The following is a 20,021-nucleotide window of genomic DNA, read 5'->3' as shown; positions in this document are numbered from 1 at the left end:
TTTTTTTTTTTCCTTTCCAGAACAAAAATCCGTAGAGCAGCTCGAGTCGAAATCTCGCGACGCTACATAGGAGTCTCGTGGTGAGCTGGGTTCCAGTTCTGTCAAAAGATTCTGGCGGCCTCCTCGATGGTGGCGGGAGAGCGAGAGAAGTGGCTCCGCGCTAGAGTGAGTTTGGGGAACAAAACCGGGGCAAGCGAGTGGGGGCAGTGAGGGGGGCGCGGCCGAGGAGAGCTTCGCGAGTCCTTGCGCGAGGCTGGACGGAACGGAGGAAAGAGGGAATGTGGGGGAGTGGCCTGTCTCTTGCCTGGCATTCTACAATAAGGCGCTGCTGAAGAGTTAAGACTCCGGCGGCTTTAGGCGAGAGAGATTCCTTCTCTCCACCCTGGCAGACTCTTCCCGAAGCCGTTAAGAAGTGGGCGAATTGAGGGGAAAGCGGGAGGCTCCCGAAGAGGCGGAGATTTTCCTTCCGGATCGGGTTTCCAAATTTCTTTACACTATCTGGCGGGCCTTCTCTGGCGTCCCCTCAGAGCTCGCACTCTTCTCTGCCTCTCTTTCCTGTTGTCAGGATTGCAAACCTCCTCGAGGTGGTGCATTAAATTTAGTGTAAATAAATGAGCAAGCCGGCACTGGGTCCGCTGTCGCAGGGGACGGAGTTTATAGCCCTGGCAACTTCCTACGTCGAGGCTAAATTCGGTTTAACTTAACACAGGCAGCCTCCGTTATTTGTGGTATAACGGAACTTGGAGCGCGTTTCTATGGTTTCACTTTTATGTCTCTTCTCGCTTTCCCCGCTGCCCCCCAAAGCCCTACTTAGTAAATTACCGTTATGAGGGATTGATGTTACCTTTTAGGTTGTAGTTGCCTGCTTCTGATTGATGAAAATCAGTGTGTATTCATCTCTTGTCCTGCGATTTCAGGACCCGGGAAAAAGAATTGATGTTCCTGGTTATTGTAAGACTCTGGGACTCTTTCTGCCTTCAGAATCTGTAGATTAAGATAGGTTAAGATATGCAGTCACTGTGGCGTTTCTGTGAAAACACACTGCCTCTGTATGTTTAGGATCCAATCTGTTTAGTGTGTTTATAAAATTATGTTTGAAGCATGATGGGAAATGTATGGAATAGTCCTAATTTTCATATTAAGCCTATAGCAGTATAGAACCACTGTGTAATTATTTAAAGGGGGAAAAAAACCTGTGTTCTACAGAAAAGCAAATCTATATACTCTTGTTGAAATTTAAATAAATCACGGATGCTTATTTCTGAGGCCATTTTTATGCAAAATAGCCTATTCCTGTCATGTTTACAAAGATCACATTTACTACTAAAATATTAATGACATGCTTTCAGTCTGTGTTATCAAGTTGGTCTTGACATCCCAGTGGTATAAACTTTTTCAGAAGAGTATCTCTGACTTATTTTCCAGGAGGAAAACCTTTCTATATTTATTCAATATTAATACAGTATGTTTAAACTGTATTCATTTTTGTTGCTTTGTTACAAGAGTGATAGAACATGGTTATATGGAGATTACTTCAGTCACAAAACAGATTTATTTTATATCCAACACAGGTGTGATGGCCCATTACTACAAGAAGATACTAGTAACATTGTTTACTTTTCAAGGACTTCTTATAACAAGTGCTTTTAATGAGGATGGGGATATACCTGAAGAATGGATTCTCCTGCATGTAGTTCAAGGTCAGATTGGTGCTGGAAATTACAGCTACTTGAGACTAAATCATGAAGGGAAAATAGTGCTTCAGATGCAGAGTTTAAAAGGTGATGCAGACTTGTATGTATCTGATGTAACTCTTCATCCCAGTTTTGATGATTATGAATTACAGTCTGCAACTTGTGGTCAAGATGTGGTTTATGTGCCAGCACACTTTCGTCGCCCAGTGGGAATAGGAATTTATGGTCATCCCTCTTATATGGAAAGTGAATTTGAAATGAAAGTGTACTATGATCAGACAGTTGTAGAATCTCCATTTGGTGGTGGCTCATACAATCCAGAAGAAATGAAAATGAACCAGAAGAAGTTTCATTCAACAGAAGATGAGTATCAAGATGAGGAATCTGTCTTCTGGACTATATTGATAGGAATACTAAAATTAATACTTGAAATTCTCTTTTAGATTTATAGCTTTGGGTGTGAGCAATCTGTACAACTGATTGAATGCTGTTCTAAGCTGTGGATTGGAAAATAAAGCCATAATTATTTTTATAATGTAAACTTTTCCCAGTGCTATATTGTAGCAGGCACAGTATTTGTATGGTTTTCTCTTAACTGATCAGGGTTAACGGATGCTACAATTCACTGTGATTTTTCAATAAAACTTCAAAATTGTAGAAATATGAATTCATGCTCAGTATTTCAACACATTTGTTAATATATTCACAAATAATGTTAATATAGACTATCTTCTTTGGCCAAAATAGAAATACTTACATGAGAAAGATTTGAAGAATGAATTCTGGAAAAGAGTTCATCTGCTTTTCCAACCACCATTAACCACCTATTATTTGAAGCAACCCGAATACAGAATTACCTATAGATAAGCATGAAGATTTCAAACATGAAATGTTGACATTAGAACATTTAGCCCACTCTAATTTCAAATCATTTTCCACAGTGCAAGCCCATCTATACTTAAAAATCATGTAATTATCACCTACTAGGAAGTACCACCATACTGGCATTTTCAGGAAACAAGACCTGAGCTTCCTTGTTCCAGAATTCCTCCAACTTCTGTGAGATGTTTTCCCATGTGATCTGGAAAAGACCTTGAGATCACTGGAAAGGCAGAAGCTGAAATGTTTTGAAAATGAATACAGTATGTTCTGAATAAACGCTTTGAAGAGGAAAAATACTAGGAAAAAACTCTAATATTGCATCATCAGGAAAGGCCATAAGAGAAAAAAAGGACTGTAAGTTGAAAGTTTTGCCATGTCTACATTAATTTCAAGAAGCTGTTTAGCAATCACGTACTGCATTATACTAGAAAACAAGTCCCTTATCACCATATGGAACACTACCATGTTTCCAAATCTGAGTTGCTCTCAAGATTTTAGCATGCATTTCTTACTCATTTTCTGGCCTTAGCATACAGAAGAAATGAAAGAGTATCAATAAGAAATTAGTAGAATGATAGCTTCTGTGTTTTTATTCTAAAGTGTGTGACAGCTATATAGACAGCTGGAATGGCCAGAGATTCCTTGTAGATGGAAAGAAATGAGAATTATTCAAGAATCCACTTGACTAAATTAAGCTTGGTTCCTACAACACACTTTAATTTCACATAATAGCATCATATTCAAACAAATAAGATGCTAATTGATTATGCAAGAAACTTGTATACTTAGTGAAGTGTTTTATTTTGTGATTTAGAGAAACTGTTACTCTACTAATACTCTTGAATTTAATAATAAATCAATATTTTCCTTTGAATAGGATGGAGGACAAAAGTAATTACTCTGCGGTTTTCTATAAAAATGATTATTATGCAGAACAGAATCTATAAGACAAATTATAAAAGTACAGAATACAGATATGTTCACCTCTGTCTTTAATGCAACAAAAGATACTGAATAACCTTCCTCACCATGTTAAAATTAAAAAGTTTTTATTTAATGAAACTGTTTTTGAGTGGTGTTTTTCCTTGTACAGTGGTAAATAGAGTAGCACCATGTTTAGCACTAATTTTTATGAAGTTAATATGCAGTTATCCTTCTTTGCTGTTCTTCCCTCTTCTTCCTCTGGCCCTGGGAATTGGGGGTTGCCTTTCACAACAGTCACAAATCCAGCGACCTACAAAATTAGAGCTGTCAATTAAAAGAAGACCAATTGCCAAGTAGTCTAAAAAGGCTACTGCAGCTGTATGTGGGAAGTGGGGATATTAATAAGTAGCATATTTTTTTATAAATTACATTTGTAACTCTAGGTTTTTATGCCCCTATTAAAAAAGACACTACATTAAATTGATTCAATTACATTCCAGTAATGAATGTACTTGGATTTAAGGTAATACATTCATATTCACTCCCCTAAATACATTTAAGATGCTGTAGCATAAACTAATGAAATATTTAGCTACACTCAGAATGTTAGTAGAATGGATAATTAACACAAGATCAGTATTCACATAATGCCCAACTTTTAGATGTGTAATCTTTTCAAAAGAAAAAAAAGCAATCTAAATCTTGAATTTTAGTTCAGCCTCTGAACAAGTATAATTGATATAATTACCTGAAGGGATAGCACCAAGCCCCACACAAAATGTATGATAGCCACGATCACACACATCACAAAACATCATTTCTTCCTCATGGTGAGGCTGCCCGCATATAATGCATGTTTTACACTCCATACATTGCCAAGGATAGGTCTTAATTATTGCAACAAGCTCTGCAGACATATCCAAACAGGACGGATGTCCTAAATCAAAACCAGTATCATTACTAGAATGGTTATAAGAAGGATCCTGACAAGACTAAAATGATTTTACAGAATTTACTTTAATTCAGTGTATCAAATGTGCTAATTAAACTTTAGATACTGCAAAAATGTAGCTTGTTATTTTTGTTTCATTTTAAATATATAGGCATGTTTAAAGCAGATTTATTACTTACCACTGTTTTCACATTGGGAGCAGTGTATAAGTGCTTCAGACTTCCCTTTCTTGTTGGACTCCTTACCCTTCAGACAAATTCCACATATAGCATTTGGAATGACCTTTGGCTGGAAGGGTAGAAGAGGGCTATAAATTCATTCCGGAAGAATTGATACAGGGTTTTTTTTTTTCAAAAACGTGTGTTATTTAAATTTCTATAAATCAAACCTGGGTGGTGTAGAACAGGATATGATTACAGATTGACAGGTATTGATTATATGAAAAAGTGGAATACAGACTATTTTAAACACATGCAAAGTGAAATAATAATGTATAATAATACTCATAATATTCCATTAAAATCACAACTAATCAATGAATTTCAAAAGGATAATTGAATTTCTAATCTCCTTATGTAAGATGAATGTGTATGAAATCTCGTAACACATAATTCTTCAAATGTAGATTAAGTTAATTATATTAGCCATCCATGCAGTATAGTATTGAAATTATATACTGAAAATTCTGAGTATATTTTTGTCTGATGCAAAGGCTGATTAAAACCAGTTTATTTCATCCGTAAACAAAATAATTTTTATATAGATATAAGCAAACAAGTTGAAATTGGTACTTCTTTGTGAGAATAAGGACCAACAAACAGCAATTGCAAGCAATTTTTACATCTGCACAGAAAACAAATTTTACACATCTATATTTGTTCCATGGATTGCATCCATTACACTATGTCTTCCTAAACTTAATCTATATTGTCAATTTGTATAAACAATACAAATTGTTTGACTCTGTGTCTGACAAAATGAGAAAATTATAAGGAGTGTCTCATGGTAATAACATTATTAGAATTTTAAGTATCTTCCGTAATCATAATCTTGTACCACTCATGTCAACAAGGGCTTTTTCTGCATGTAAGAGTAACTACTATCATTTGAAAAGAATGTTATGTCATTTCAATTCCAAAACCCTCCTGCTATCAACACTGCTCCACATCTTTGGGGAATCCTAGAGTGTAGATTTGAGATCAATGTTGGAGGGAGAAAAACACACGTTCCTCTGATCAAGTAACATTGAAGAATCAAAAGTACTACAGATACTTAATATACATTTTATATGGATTGTAATGAAAGCATTTTTGCAAATTACTTTTAAATAAATTGCCTCCTAACCTTAAATATCCAGCTCTTGGCTTGTTTGAATTGTTATTGTAATAAGAATTGCCAAAATTTATCAAACAGATGGGTAAAACTGAACAATTTTTCTTTCAAATTTAGATACATTTCCAATTAAAACTTTAACATGTAACAGAAAACTAAGTACATTTGTATAACATTTGAATTGTGTAGCTGACCACACGTATGCTACCCTAATAATTATTTTGCCCTCTGAATATTTGAATTTGTAAAAAGCCACAAATTATTTAACAAAACTAAATCAGGTACAATAATTTATATATTATAATAAAATAAATTTTAATCTTATTACTAAGATATAGTTTGCACGTTTTTGTTTTCCCTCCATTTATGGTCAAGGTCAACAGTCCTGCCAAGAGAGCACTAATGTTTGACATTGATAAATCAGAACATGAAGGAAATGATGCTGGTGAAGAGATTCTAGAACAGAGGTAGGTACTTTTTAAGCTGAGTTAGGCCTTAAATAGTTGTCTATTGTTCATGCTATAACAGTACATTTCCTGCACCAGCAGGAAAAAACACTAAATGAATCCAACACAACCTCTAACTCTGATACCAATTTTTCTCATATAACATTGACAACATGGGTGGATGGTTGCTTACTTTATCTGAATGGCTACAAATTACAAGGTAATAATTGTAACAACAGTTTGCTCTTCACAGAAAAACAGTATATTAAAGTAAGAATAAAAACATTTAATTGCTGAAAGAATGAAAAGTGTGCAAGCATCACTGCTATACACGTCTCTATCTGGAATATTTTAATAATGCTGAGAGAAGCAAAGTAGATTTGAATTCTTCTGATTAAAAATAAATTTAATTCTAGAAAATTGCAGTTATTAACTAAATAAATATAAAATTTAAAGGAGTTAATATGTGTTTACTATATTAGCCTAATTTCAGAATTTTTTATGTAGTATGCTCGGCCTCCACAGTTTTGTTTAAACACCCACAAGGCATTTATAAATAGCTCTTTTTAAAAAGATGACAGAGGCATTCAATATTTTTGCTTATTTATTTTTTAAAAAAATCATAGTCCACCTGTTTTATACATAAATATAATGAAATGATAAAGGAGTCTAACATTCACAAATATCTCTACAAAATAATAAATAACCATGGTGGAAACAGACATATATTTTTATTTACTATTCTAATCTTACTTGCATACCTTTTTATACCCTGCTCCTCCCAAAGAAAGGAATAAACCCAATTTTGCAGCATTCACCTTTTGTACTGCTACATTCTATAAAGTTCACTGTTTTTAAGCTATATCAAGATAACAATTAGAAAATACACTTGCTATTTCTTTTATTGTATGCATACTTACTGCTACGTTATGAAGCAGCAATCTGCCTCTCAATCACCCAATGTAAAACTACTTTTCCGTTGCTATACCTGTACTGAGTTAAGTGCAGTTACTATTTCTGAGCAGTCTAGGTACTGCACCAGCCAAGAGGCATTTAACAATAATGCTTTCCCCAAATCTCTATTCTATAAATCTAGGAATAAAATAGTCACAATATACTAATTTAAAAGAACATCCAAAAATGGATGTCTCTCCTATAGAAATGAGGAAAAAAGTCTATTCATATTTAGGAACGATTCTAAAAAGAAAAAAAAATGATATTGGGGGATCACTGGAAAACATTGCTTGTCTGATTTAGTGATGTTTTGGTCATCTTCAAGTTAACAAGCAAAAGAATAGTAAGATTTTCAACCCTACTGCTTCAAAAATTCATTTTAGACTAAAACTGCAATCCTGTATACCGGCCAAGATCATATTCACTTGTCAGTTCTAAATAAAGCAAGGGCAATGAGTCTTGATGCCTGGCTTCAGTGACTTCGGGACTTGTTCAGCCAGTTTTTTTGGTTTTCATGAAACTGATTCAAGTAAACCAAGAAGTCTTCTCCAAAGCTGGAGAAGCAAAGAGTGGACAGAAAGCTCCTCTGAAGCAAGGGAAACAGTCAGTAGGAGAACATGTTCCATCTTCCCACTTCAATAAAGCTTTGTGCTTTGTGTATTGGATATGAAATGATATGTCTGAACCACACAAATAGAATTTGTAACTTATCCTCAAATACATAAGCATGCTGTATTTCCAGAAATTACATTGGCTGGAAACGAGCCTGCCTTCTTTTCTAAGCAAATTAACGTAAATCAGAGAGTTACAGAATGCAAAGAAAGAGTGGGATAATCAGTTAACAGACTTGTACTTCAGTCTTGTTTTATACTGAAATATGCAGACCTGGATCTCTCCCTTACTCTGAGAATACTGCCATGACAATTATAGTCATCTATCCTTCATCTTTTAGAACAATAGCTATTGTGGAAGAATAATAGGAATGATGCCCCCATTAAAAAAAGACAGATGGTTTAACTAATTAATAAAAATCAACCTGCCTGCTTAGAAAAAAGGTAAATATAAGAAGCCCATTTGTAATACTTGCAATATATGTATTAACATTTTGCTTATCTTTCCTAAAAGCTCTTACGGTTAAATTTTAGTTTTAAAATGTAAATAGAGAAATAATCTAATATATGGGGTGACTACTATGCAATAAAATCATTGTAACTTTTAATGGTTCCTGGGCATATTTAAATCCCCATTTGTAGGCTTATTTAGGCACATGATGTATCAAATAAGTCAATAACTGATAAAGATGTTCATACTATATTAGTTCTATAATATACATTGTATTAGATATTTAAAACTAGTTCTTACATAGAGTTAGCTACTCTAAAGTGAAAAAAGCACTGTTTTATTTTCTAATCAGTCTATATTTTGTTTTTGGGACCAAAATGCCCCTGATAATCCTCATATTCTACCCTCATTCAGATTCGCTTTAAAGAATTCTCAGTACTTCTCCATAGATCAACTATATATGGATGGGTTTGAACCAGTGACTAGTAATATAAAATAAAATAAAATTACATTTAGCAATCAAAAGCTTGTATATTGGTTTTTGATACAGTGCCTTCACAAGAAACTAGCCAGGCATTGCTATATGCATGGTTTTTTCTCACATAATACCTCAAGTTCAAAATTTTATAATGCTTTCCTAAGCTTCATCTTTGGATTTCATAAGTTAATCATATAAATTACTAGCACACATTTGAAGCTGCAATGAAATAAAACATTTTGCAAGGCTTTTATGTAAAAATAGACATGTCTACTAAACATTTTCTGTATCATTTTAAAAAGCTTCTCCTTAAAAGAAATGGTTTCTAGCATTCAATATTTTTGTACAAGTATCTGAAATCATGCATTTATGCAGTTAAATTGTATTTGGAATCTTTTTTTTTTCCAAAGAAAGCTATCCAATTCTAACTGAAGAGTGACTGGAGTCCTATACTTTGAATGATTCAGTAATACATTCAATATATAAGTTACGTAGTTTGAAAATGGCTTACAATATTTCAAAATCATGTTACTTGCACTATGTAACTTCTCAGGCTTGATACTACCTAATCACTTTTTTGATCACAGAACGATTTCCTTAACTTTCCTCCTTATAACCCTTCAAACATGTAAACATATGCCTTATTCTGTGTAAGCAAAATTTGCTGGTAAACAAATGTTATTAGTAAACAAATAGCTTCCAGCTTCTTATTTTCTTTATCTTCAATAAAAATTACAGTCTAAAATTTCAGTTAATTCTAAACTGAAGTTCACCAGTAATACTGACAATTAAAAGATGTTATATAATGATCACTGTTTAAAATATAACTCCTTATGTCCCAATAAGCTTAAACCACTCCCTCTGTGTCATTTGCTTAAAAGTACAAAACCAAAACTATACCAGTTGAGTATCTCACTTGGAGCCCACCATCTCTCCAAATCCTCTGTCCCCAAACTACCTTTTAAACTGCAAAATGATGGCCTGTTGCACGATTCTATTCTACAAGGTTAGCACAACCTACTTTCAAATAAGTTCATCTATCTTCTCATTCTGGCATTCTTCATAAAATGAGAAGAGCAATAGGGAAAAGAACCTAGTCCAAGGCCAACTTGTGACCTTCACTGCACCTAACAGTGAGGGTTTCATTAGACTACCTGAATATTTTTTTCTAAAAATCGAACATGGCTCAAGCCAAATCTCGTCCTCCCAACTTCCTACACATGGGGAATTGTTTTAAGATTGCCAACACCAAATTATATTATAAACAGATTACATACTTTTCATCTGGAAAAAGTTAAGAAAATATAAATATGTATGTACAATATTCTAGCTGCATTTTACAGTGCTTGTCCAGTCCATACTGGTCAGCAAGCTATTTTAAGCTAAAACACAATGTTATATTTGAAATGTAACTATCAACCTTTTGAAGCCCGGAGAACAAAGCCATTTTCCTCCACCCTGGCAAAAAAGAGGGAGAAAACCCATCTTAATAATGAGATCTCATGCTGCAATTGCTCAGGAACCATTTAGGTACAGAAAATAGAAGCCACTCCACAGCCAGGGTAACAGTAAGGCCCCAGGTAAAATAAAGCAACAGGAAGTAAGGAAGCAAACAGGAATGCACAACAGGAGAGCAGCTAAGCAAGTATAGTAAGCAGACGTTCCAATATTTTGAAAAACAAAGTTAAATATTTCAGGGAGAGAAGCTGATCAGTAAAGAAGCTGAGTCAGGGGCTTTTTTCTTCTACCTTGTACCCAGGAACCGATTTGGATACAGATCGTTTGGAACCCTCTTTTCTTGGAGTAGAATTTCTCTCTCTTGTTTTTTGTTTTCCCTGCAAAGGTTCTTCCTGGTTTTCTGCTGTGCATTCACCTTCAGACACATTGCCAGATGAGTTGTCCTGTAACATGAAGGAAAAACCATTTTTTGCTTCTTTACATGGGAAGAGCAAAGACAAAACTTTGCTCATTAGTTTAGTGTATTGATATATATTCTTAGTATATTCTGACAAAGCCCAAGGATTCCGCCCAGCGTATACAAATAAATATTTAGAAAACATTATGATAAAAAGTATAATAATAGAATCTAAAATGTAATAAAAATCCAATAAACTGTATAAAATAGACCAAACTATAGAAAACCCAACACTCATTGCTGATATTAAACATATATCTGGAACACGCACATTTTGGTTTACCGAATTGCCTTTGATTTTCCGCTTTTCATCTGCTCGCTCTTCTACATCATCTGACTCTCCATCACTATCCAGCGCTGGCAGATCTGGATCTAAGGGGGGCTCATAAAGAGCTGTATTTAGTGGCAAATATCGAAGTTCATCAGGAGAGTATCTAAAGTTAAGTAAAAAGTTTTAAACTTGCATTTCAAATTGAAATACATGTGACAAACCAAATTCAGTATTTTATCAGTCATTTACAAAATTTAACCATATATTAGAAAGTGCTTAAAACAGCGGTTCTCAACCTGTGGGTCGCAACCCCATTTGGGGTCGAACGACCATTTCACGGGGGTCGCCAAACAACGCGATCCGCCATTTTTTCCGCCATTTTTTCCCCTTTTCCTTAGCTGTGCTACTCCCTCTTATTCTATTGGCTTTCGAAAGCCAATAGAATAGACTCTCTTGAACAGAGTCTAATTCTATTGGCTTTCAAAAGCCAATAGGAATTGTCCAGGGCTGTCTCTGCCCTGCTGAGCCCGCCAAAAGCCCCAGTCTGCAAACGGTGCTGCAAGGGAACAGTCTGCAGAGCTTCCCTCCCTGTTGAGCAACTAAAAAGTAAGTAAAAGAGAGCCGGGGGTGGGAGGTGGGAGGCCAGTGGGTGCAGGGAGGGTTGCTGGCGCGCGTGGGGCCCGGCAGGTGCCTTACCTGCCTTGGGCTGGGCCAGCTGGTGGCCCAGCCGGTGGTCGCCCTGCGCCGCCGCTGCCGCGGCCGCCCAGGAGCATCTAGGCCTGCCTGCCGCCACCCCTTGCCGGCTATGCCTCAGCCGGCGCAGGGGGCGGCACCGCGCATGCGTGCCGCGCATGCACGCCACGCAGGGGGCAGCACCGCGCATGCACGCCGCGCCGCGCATGCACACCGCGCCGCGCATGCGCACCGCGTGTTTATGACCAGGGTTGCCGGTATAAAAAGGTTGAGAACCAGTGGCTTAAAGGATGTTAATATGTATATTTATACACAGTACATAATAAGTATACACAGTTATATAAGTACATAAATTAATCAAGTCTTCTTTAAGAATCAAATGTTATACCTGAACTAGCATCCAGGCCGCAAAATTACAAACAACATTTTTTTAAAAAAAAACATTAGTTTAATCACAGCAAATTTCTGGTACCTTTTATAGTACTCCTGAAACTGGCCTGGTATGAGAGCCACTGGATAAGGGCTAACTTTTGTCCTTTCTGTAGGTAAGATTTTATATTTTCCTTGAGGCACCTGGATAATCTATTGTTAATACAAAAATAAGAAGCTCATTGCCCATATTTCTGAATTTCTTTTTTAAATAATCAAGAAATATTTCAATACATACTATATCACATCCATGGATTTGCCATGCATACATCCTTTAACAATACATCATGTAACTTAAGGTACATGTTTGAATGATCCTATTATACCTCAAATACTAGATCACACAATTGATTTAAAACTCTAGATATTTTAGAGTATCTGAAACACAGATGTCTGCATTTATGTTCTGGATCAAATAATATGGCAAATGCACATAGTGTCATATAGAAAAATATATAGTTAATACATGTAATGTAAAATTCTATCCTGTATCTAAAAATTCCGGTTGATAATTATGGATAGTAATATTTGTCTATCAAGCTATAAAAATAATCATACTAAAAGAGGGGAATCAAAACAATATTTTTGTGACATTACATTTTGCTTGAAGGCAAAAGATGAAAGAAAAGAGATTGTCACTCATCTTCCCTCATATAAACAATTCAGAACCATATATTTACAGAATGTGGTTATATTTTTTATAGGCTTCTATGTTTAAGTGTATTTTCTTTAATTTTGTCATAGCTGCTTACAAAATAAAACACTAAAACTACATTCATAGTTCAAATGCATTGGCAACCTAGATCATAACTGTTAATTTCATCTCATTTGAAAGCAAAAGTTGAACAACTGGATTGGGAATGAAAATATATAGAAAAAAAGAAATTTAACAATCAGGCTGAAAACATCAGGACAATCTGCGAGTTCACAATGATTTTAATCTGAAGAACAATATTTCATTATTATACATAAATGGGAAAAAATATCCTGGTCTGGAGAGTATATTTGATTTGAAAAAGCTAAATAAATAAAATCTTACAAATTAACTCTGAATGGTAACTGCAAAGCAGAACAAAGCTTGCTTGCTTTGCAATTAGAAGCAAGGAGTCACATGGTTCAGCATAGCAACTTTGATGGACTGATTTGCTCAAATGTTTTATCAAAGCAAAGCAGTTCTTAAGATTTCTACAGCCCCGCATTCTCCTGCTCCAAGAAAACTTTTTCACTGTTGCACAAATATCAAACCCAATGTTACTTTGTGTCCACAATAGTGTAGATATTCACAAATAATTACAACTCAACTTTACTAGTATTGTTGTTAGTTATTACTTGTTCCTTTAGTGTTTATGCAATATTTGCGTCAACGCTGCTAACATCGGATGTTTTTGCATTGACAACAGATGTAAGTGTAGCCATCTTTTACTTTTGCTTTTAGAGTTAGATGATGTTGGGAGGAGGGGATGTGAACCAGAGTCCAGCTAGACATAACAATACTAAACCCAGTGTGAGAAACAAGGTTATTGTAACCAGAGTTGATAAGGAATTGGCAGGTTGGAGAACTGAAGAGGAAGCCAGCTTCAAGTTAATTCCCGGGATTTATGACTGTTAATTGGAGGAAGGAATTGTCCTTTGATACTATTGTGCTCAGGGGAGGGGAATTCAGTTTTAGGCTTTGATTATGCAGTGCCGATGTTATGCTACTCAAAATAAAAAAATTTTAAGGAAAACAGTGCCTTGAAGTTCTTTTGAAGAGTTTCATCTGTCGGAACTATGACAGTTTGCATTTCTTGCATTTTTTCTTTCTAGTGTGACATTACCATAGATCTCTCAGAAACCGTTTCCCCAGATCAGATTACAGACAAGCATATGCTTATAGCAACTGAAACAAGAAAATGAAAGCTTCCTACATGTGTTTGTAAATCAAAATAGGCCCGTCTTTCTTCCATTCGTTCACGGTTTAAATTGCTGTTGAATTCTGCAGCTTTCTTGGCAGCTTTCTTAATATACTCTGGAACTTTACTTGCTTCAACTTTTTGAGTATTCTGCTGCTGCAATTGCTGAAACAATTTATTTCTATTAGTTCACAAAAGCTGAAGAAATTTGATAGCTTACATATTATATTGCTCTGTATTTGTAAAATCATCATAAACAGTTACTTACAGAATACTCTTTATAGTGGTCAGTTATTCGTTGACGTTCTTTCTCTTGAAGTATAACTGAGTACTCTGCATGTTTGGCAGGGTATTCTTTAATCATCAGATCAATTACTTCATCACTGCGCAAGGCAGTTAGACCTAAAGTATATCAAAAACAATTAAGCGGTTTTGTAAAAAAAAAATCAAGAAGATAAAATTAAGATTTTTGCTTTTGTGTTTAGCCTTTTTTAGAGGCTTGTAACAATCTAAAGTTGTCAGATTAGTATAAAGGGAGGGAGGGAGGGAGAGGGGGAGGGAGAGGGGGGGGAGGGAGGGAGAGAGGGAGAGAGAGAGAGAGAGAGAGAGAGAGAGAGAGAGAGAGAGAGAGAGAGAGAGAGAGAGAGAGAGAAGCAATAAGGAAAACACATTTCTAAATTGATTCTGTTCCAACTCCTCCCAACCCATTTCTATCTTATGGCATTCTAAATAGCAGACGTATTATATTCTAGGAATTAGAGTTTAAATTGCATTTTCTCTAAATCATGGAACAAATTAAATTTAATAATCTTTTGAAGGATACTTTTCAGATCTTCACAATTTTATTAGAACAAACTTCCAAAAATATATAATTGCTTACATACAGCTTCTCAGAGACACTTATTCTGAGATTGGGGGGGGGAGGGTATATAAATATGATGAATAGATACATACAGTAGGTAGGTAAGTAGGTAGATACAACATGTGCCTTTTTTGTCCTTACCTAAAGTACACTGTGTTTCCGTAATGACATTTAATTCTCTGAGGTAAAGTTTCTCTTTGTGAGAAAGATCTCGTCTTTCTAAATCTCCAAGAAAACAATGGGAAAAATAGTAAGAAAACAAAAAGGATTTCAAAATATATAATATTAAAATTAAATTTCCATCAAAAGCTTGAATTAAAAAGCTAATGCTGCTTCTGTGGGGAAAAGGTAATGTTTCATTTGAATTGAGCTTGGTTTTTACTGAATTCATAAATATATAAATATATCTATGTATGTAGCTTTCCTGGCTCCAGTACAGAACTGGTTTGCTGTGCCTTTTTTCATGTTCTCTTTTTAACTTCCCAGTCTAGCTTACAGCTCTTGCTTTTCCTCCTGGAAGGATGAGGTCCTAACCAGATCCAACTCTACTTATCTTTTAAAATCAGCTAAGATTGGAACACCATACCCCACAAAAATAGTGCCAGAAATAGAATACTTATTGCAACTGCCAAATCTGAGAAACATGTCGTGTGGGGAAAAATAAAAACAATGCTGTTTGTTCTAGTGCTCTTTTCCACGAACTAAAGCACACATGCAAATCCATGTATATAAAAATAAGAAAGAGCTGCAAGAAAGTTCCAATTTCAAATTGGGATGACTTCAAAGAATTAAAGAAGCAATAGCATAAGCCTAAATGGATTAATATTGACTGCATTTTCTCTGAAACATAAAACATATTGACTTGTACATTGTTATCACAAAACACACAACTTCCAAACATATGCTAAAATCTCACATCTGAGCACAGAGCAGATATGAAACTCTGCACTATTTCAACATTATCTGTTTCAGTGCTAATGGTGTGTATTAACCAGATGTAATAGATGTGGAAAGAGTTCAAAAAGTTACACTGCAGCCATTTATTGAATTCAAATTTGTGAAGTGTAGGTAAGTCAAAAGGGTTCCAAAGGTTATGGAGATAGCAGTCATTGGATGCATATAAGAGATCCACTTGCAAGCATTTCCAAACAAAAGCAACGGACCACTAAGACATTTGATCATCTATATGCTTGGAGGCACTTTTAAGACATGTAAACAAGCCTGCCTCCTGCACTGTATGTATATTTTTTACATTTCATGTAAGTATTTTTAACATGAATACCTGGATATTTTCGCTTAAAGGAGGTTACCCCCAAGTATTCACTAACTTGTTCTTGAAGCATATAATATTCTCCAGTTTCATCAGGTGGCCATTTGTATTCTATCAGGTTTTCAGCTGGAAAATAACTAAAACTAAACATAGAAAATCAAATATTAAATTATAAGAATTTAATACTACCGTCCAAACAGAACTCACATTCAATGCCATGTGCTCTGTAGTAACACTTTTATACATCTATATTCTTAATCATTTCTGAGCTCACTCAAGTGGAAAAATCATGTACACATTTATTAGTAGATATTTCACCTAGTTACTCTGTAAGTAACTAAAAATGCTGAATATACATAATACACATTCCTCCTATTTTCCCCAACATAAGGTTGATTTAATTACTCTAAAATACACTTTCTGTTCCCCATTTTGAACTATCAAGAAGTATCAATGTCCTCTTTTCAAATTCTTTTGCTGGCTATCTTTATATATTGGTAGGACATTTCAGTTCTAATTCATAAGATTTCTGTAATACCATCAATACCCTAGTAATAAAACAACAAGGACCATGCATTTATTTTTGTTGAAAAAACAATATGTCAAACTAGAACAACTTTTTTAAAAACGGCAATACCTAAGATCTTGACTTGAAGTCTCACAACTTCGTGAGCTGTCTCCTGAGCCCATGCGGCGCCTTTTAGATGGTTGGCTGCCATCATTTGAATTTTCTTCTATGTCATCCTGAGATGATACCATAATGTCAAGTGTTGAGCAACAAAATGTCAAGACCAAGAGCACACTTATCAAGAATATGAAGTATTTGAATTTGAAAACCTTAACGAAACTGTGAACATCTACACCTTACTCTGGGATTTTTCACCGCTCTTTATCCATCTAATTAAAAAATAAGTCAAGGAGTTACACAGGGCCATGATATCTTTAGGGAAATCAGCAAAGCTGATAGGTAGAGGTACTGTACTCTAGAATCTCTGATAATGCTATACAGCATGTTGGAAATGGTTACAGGTAACCCTCAACTTACAACAGGAGTCTTCCATCTTGGCCCCTTTATGACTTGTGGACGTTAACTCCCAGAATTCCTCAGCCAGTGTGCCTGGCTGAGGAATTCTGGGAGTTGAAATCCACAAGTCATAAAGGGGCCAAGATGGAAGACCCCTGACTTACAACCACAACTGAGCCCAAAATTTCTGTTGCTAAGAGAACTTTGCCCCACTTTACGACCTTTTGTGCCGCAGTTAGGTGAATCACTGCAGTTCTTAGTAATATAGCTGTTAAGTGAATTTGTCTTCTCCATTGACTTTGTCAGAAGGTCGCAAAAGGGGGTCACATGAACTAGGACATCGCATCATAAATATGAACTGGTTGGCAAGCATCCAAATTTTGGTCAAATGATCATAGGGATGTTGCAACAGTTGTTAAGTGTGAAAAAGTTGTAAGTCACTTTTCAGTGCTGCTGCAACTTTGAACAGTCACTAAATGAATGGTTGTTAGTCGGTGACAGTTCTTGGCTCACACATAGTTAAGAATCACATTTTAAAAAATAAAATAGTACTGTAACTCTGAAGGCGATCCTAAAGCAATTTAAACTTCGAAAATCTGAAATCAATGTGACTTCTTAATAAATACGTTTGATGCTTGAATGCAGATAGCCAGGTAGGGGATGCCAGCATTATTTTCTTTTTTATATCAATCAGCATGGGACCTTCATATTCTGTAGGACAAATAGTTGCTAGCTACAACAGCTTTCCCAGCATTACACTAAAGAAATGGGAAGCAAGGAGGAGGTTTGGCTAGCCATCAAAAGCCCCATCCCCATAATCAGGCTAAATAGACTGCAGGTTCTCTTCTTAGATGAGTGGGCCTGCTGCATCTTTCAGAAGAAAAACAGTGTTAAGTCTATTTTTGTCGACCTCAAAAGAGCTACATACTTGCGATTCGATTCTCAAGAAAAAAAAAGTGATACCGACTTCTTAAAAAAAAAAAAAACCCTCTCCTTCAACCCAGGTGCCCCACTTTTTATGGCCAATGTTCAGCTTAGCATCTGTATGTTCTTAATTTCCTTTAACTGAACTTCCTTTAACTTCAGATGTGCTAAAATCCTTCGACTCCTGTTCAGTCCTTCAAAGGAGAGTTAAGTGGGAAGGATCCAACGGATCTCGCCCCACCACCAACCATAGCACGTAAAACCCGGGGACAAAACGGCTTGACCTCCAGGCGCCTTCAGAGAGTGATAACGAAGAGCGGGAGGCGATATTAAGAACCAAAACAGAGCGAGCCATCCCTGCCGGGACAAGCAAGGGTAGCGGAAAGAAAAACAAGGCTGCCTCTCCAGGGCCAGCCATCCGGGAGATGCCCAGTCCCAGGAGGCGATGAGGCGGAGCCGGGCAGAGACCTTCCCGGGAGGCTTCTCCTCTTCACGGAAAGTGGTGGAAGGATTAAACCCCAGCCCACGCGGGTCTCGCCGCCGCCCTCCACGGAGGAGCGGTTAGCCGACCGGTATCCCTAGGGCTCCGCGAAGGGAGGAAAATGGCGAAAGCCGCCGGGGGCGTCCTCCTCCGCGACGGACGACAGGCGCTGACGGAAGGAAGGGGACCGAGAAGACTAGGCGGCCGGAAAGGACAATTTCCCTCGCTCTACCTGCACGTCGCCTCACCTTTAAAGACTGGGCTCCGGGCGTGGCTGGGTCGCTGTCGCACACCCGCGGGGACAGCACCGCCGCCATCACCGGCCACGGATGGGGCTGGGCTAGAGACCGCTTCGCCGCCCTCTCCTCTCACGCACCACACCACCACCGCTTCAGGCCTGGCGCCACCTGCAGGCTCGGGGATGGCAATGCAGGCGCCGAATCGCTTCTTCTTCGCTCGGGGGAAGGCGCGATCTTTTCCGTGGCGAGCGACTTCGCGCCTGGAATGCTAGTTCAGAAGTCGGGCGGGAAAAGTGTGATTTAGAGCCTGCGCTGTAAATGCATGCCTTTACTCGATCAGAGTATTATTTATTCATTACGAGTGACAGCTGTTTTCTTAGTGGCGTACCTTGACCTGGGGGCGGAAAGGTCACAACTTTAGTGCGGCCAACTCCCCACGGCGAACCCGCCGCGGGACAACTTGCTGCGGGACAATTCAACAGTTCAATTTAAATATTTAAAATAATTGAAAAAAATATTTTATTTTAATTACATTTTGTCATTCATATTTCATTCTGTCCCTCCTTTTGCTTCCTTTAATGATTTTATTTCACTATTTCTTTGATATTAGTGTAACTTGTCTTGCAGGAGTTGTCCAGCAGCGAGTTGTCCTAGACCTAGACCCGTCTGGGAGTGAGGTCAGTGAAGTCAGCAAGCATATTGAGTCAATATTTAAAAATATATTTTTTAAAAAAGATTATTTTATTTTGCCTATTACTTTCTATTAGTAACTCAAGGCTGCTACTTAATATCCTTCCTCTCCTTCTATTTTCTCCACAACTACCACCCTGTGAGGTGAGTTAGGCTGAGAGCGAATTGACTAGTCCAAAGTTGCCCAGCTGGCTTTTATGCTGAGGCAGGACTAGAATTTAGAGTCTCCTGATTTTTATTTTTATTTTTCTAGGTAACCTATGTCCTTACAGATGTTTGCTAAAGTATATGTGAGGCTGTGAGACTCAGTCAAGCCCACTCATAAAACAGCTAGATCAATGGTTCTCAACCTTTTTAATGCCGCGACCCCCAACCAGTCATAAGTCGAGGACTACTCAACCGGTCGTAAGTCGAGGACTACTCAACTGGTGCAGCACCATTTGCAGAATGGAACTTTTGGCGGGCTCAGCAGGGCAAAGACAGCCTGGACAATTCCTATTGGCTTTTCAAAAGCCAATAGAATAAAAGGGAGTAGCACAGCTAAGGAAAAGGGGAAAAAAATGGCGGACTGCGTTGTTTGGCGACCCCCATGAAATGGTCATTCGAC

The 20,021-nt window shown here is 36.9% G+C and overlaps 3 protein-coding genes across 6 annotated transcripts in view; 1 reads left to right on the top strand and 2 right to left on the bottom strand.

The window, feature by feature from the left end:
- WDR27 (WD repeat domain 27) overlaps window positions 1–1,565 on the bottom strand; it is a 71,748-nt gene extending 70,183 nt beyond the window's left edge. The window contains exon 1 of the mRNA XM_039348934.1: window positions 845–1,565. The gene's annotated coding sequence lies outside the window, so the exon portion shown is untranslated. The remainder of the gene's footprint in view (window positions 1–844) is intronic.
- CUNH6orf120 (chromosome unknown C6orf120 homolog) lies at window positions 36–3,634 on the top strand. Its single transcript, XM_039348947.1, has 2 exons — window positions 36–165; window positions 1,572–3,634. Exon 2 carries the CDS (start codon window positions 1,577–1,579, stop codon window positions 2,135–2,137), a length of 561 nt encoding a protein of 186 aa, XP_039204881.1. The 5' UTR covers window positions 36–165; window positions 1,572–1,576; the 3' UTR covers window positions 2,138–3,634.
- Window positions 3,609–18,881, bottom strand: PHF10 (PHD finger protein 10). 4 transcript variants are annotated; one of them, XM_039348940.1, is made up of 12 exons: window positions 18,734–18,881; window positions 16,694–16,800; window positions 16,069–16,199; window positions 14,928–15,011; window positions 14,193–14,326; window positions 13,940–14,089; window positions 12,076–12,185; window positions 10,911–11,073; window positions 10,473–10,625; window positions 4,632–4,740; window positions 4,249–4,437; window positions 3,609–3,810 (listed from the first exon to the last, which is right to left on the bottom strand). In XM_039348940.1, the coding sequence occupies exons 1-12, from the start codon at window positions 18,800–18,802 to the stop codon at window positions 3,725–3,727; spliced, it is 1,485 nt and encodes a 494-aa protein (XP_039204874.1). In that variant the 5' UTR covers window positions 18,803–18,881; the 3' UTR covers window positions 3,609–3,724. The 4 variants fall into 4 exon arrangements, with proteins under 4 accessions (XP_039204874.1, XP_039204876.1, XP_039204875.1 ...); XM_039348942.1 differs by having other exon boundaries at window positions 10,923–11,073; XM_039348941.1 differs by having other exon boundaries at window positions 14,928–15,005.
- Window positions 18,882–20,021: the final 1,140 nt, after the last annotated feature.

Source organism: Crotalus tigris, unplaced genomic scaffold (genome assembly GCF_016545835.1).
Source record: "Crotalus tigris isolate CLP2741 ecotype Arizona unplaced genomic scaffold, ASM1654583v1 scf7180000018216.395306, whole genome shotgun sequence".
In the NCBI taxonomy this organism is placed as follows: Eukaryota; Metazoa; Chordata; class Lepidosauria; order Squamata; family Viperidae; genus Crotalus; species Crotalus tigris.
This window is presented reverse-complemented; position numbering and strand designations above follow the sequence as displayed.

What these genes read in the sequence shown, in the direction of transcription:
- CUNH6orf120 (XM_039348947.1), top strand. Translation starts at nt 1,577, where the DNA reads ATGGCCCATTACTACAAGAAGATACTAGTAACATTGTTTACTTTTCAA.
- PHF10 (XM_039348940.1), bottom strand. Translation starts at nt 18,802, where the DNA reads ATGGCGGCGGTGCTGTCCCCGCGGGTGTGCGACAGCGACCCAGCCACG. An exon ending in CCGGAGCCCAGTCTTTAAAG is followed by an intron (nt 16,801 to 18,733) that starts GTGAGGCGACGT and finishes GTATCATCTCAG; the next exon opens with GATGACATAGAAGAAAATTC. An exon ending in TTTCAGGAGTACTATAAAAG is followed by an intron (nt 11,074 to 12,075) that starts GTACCAGAAATT and finishes ACTTAACTTTAG; the next exon opens with ATACTCTCCTGATGAACTTC.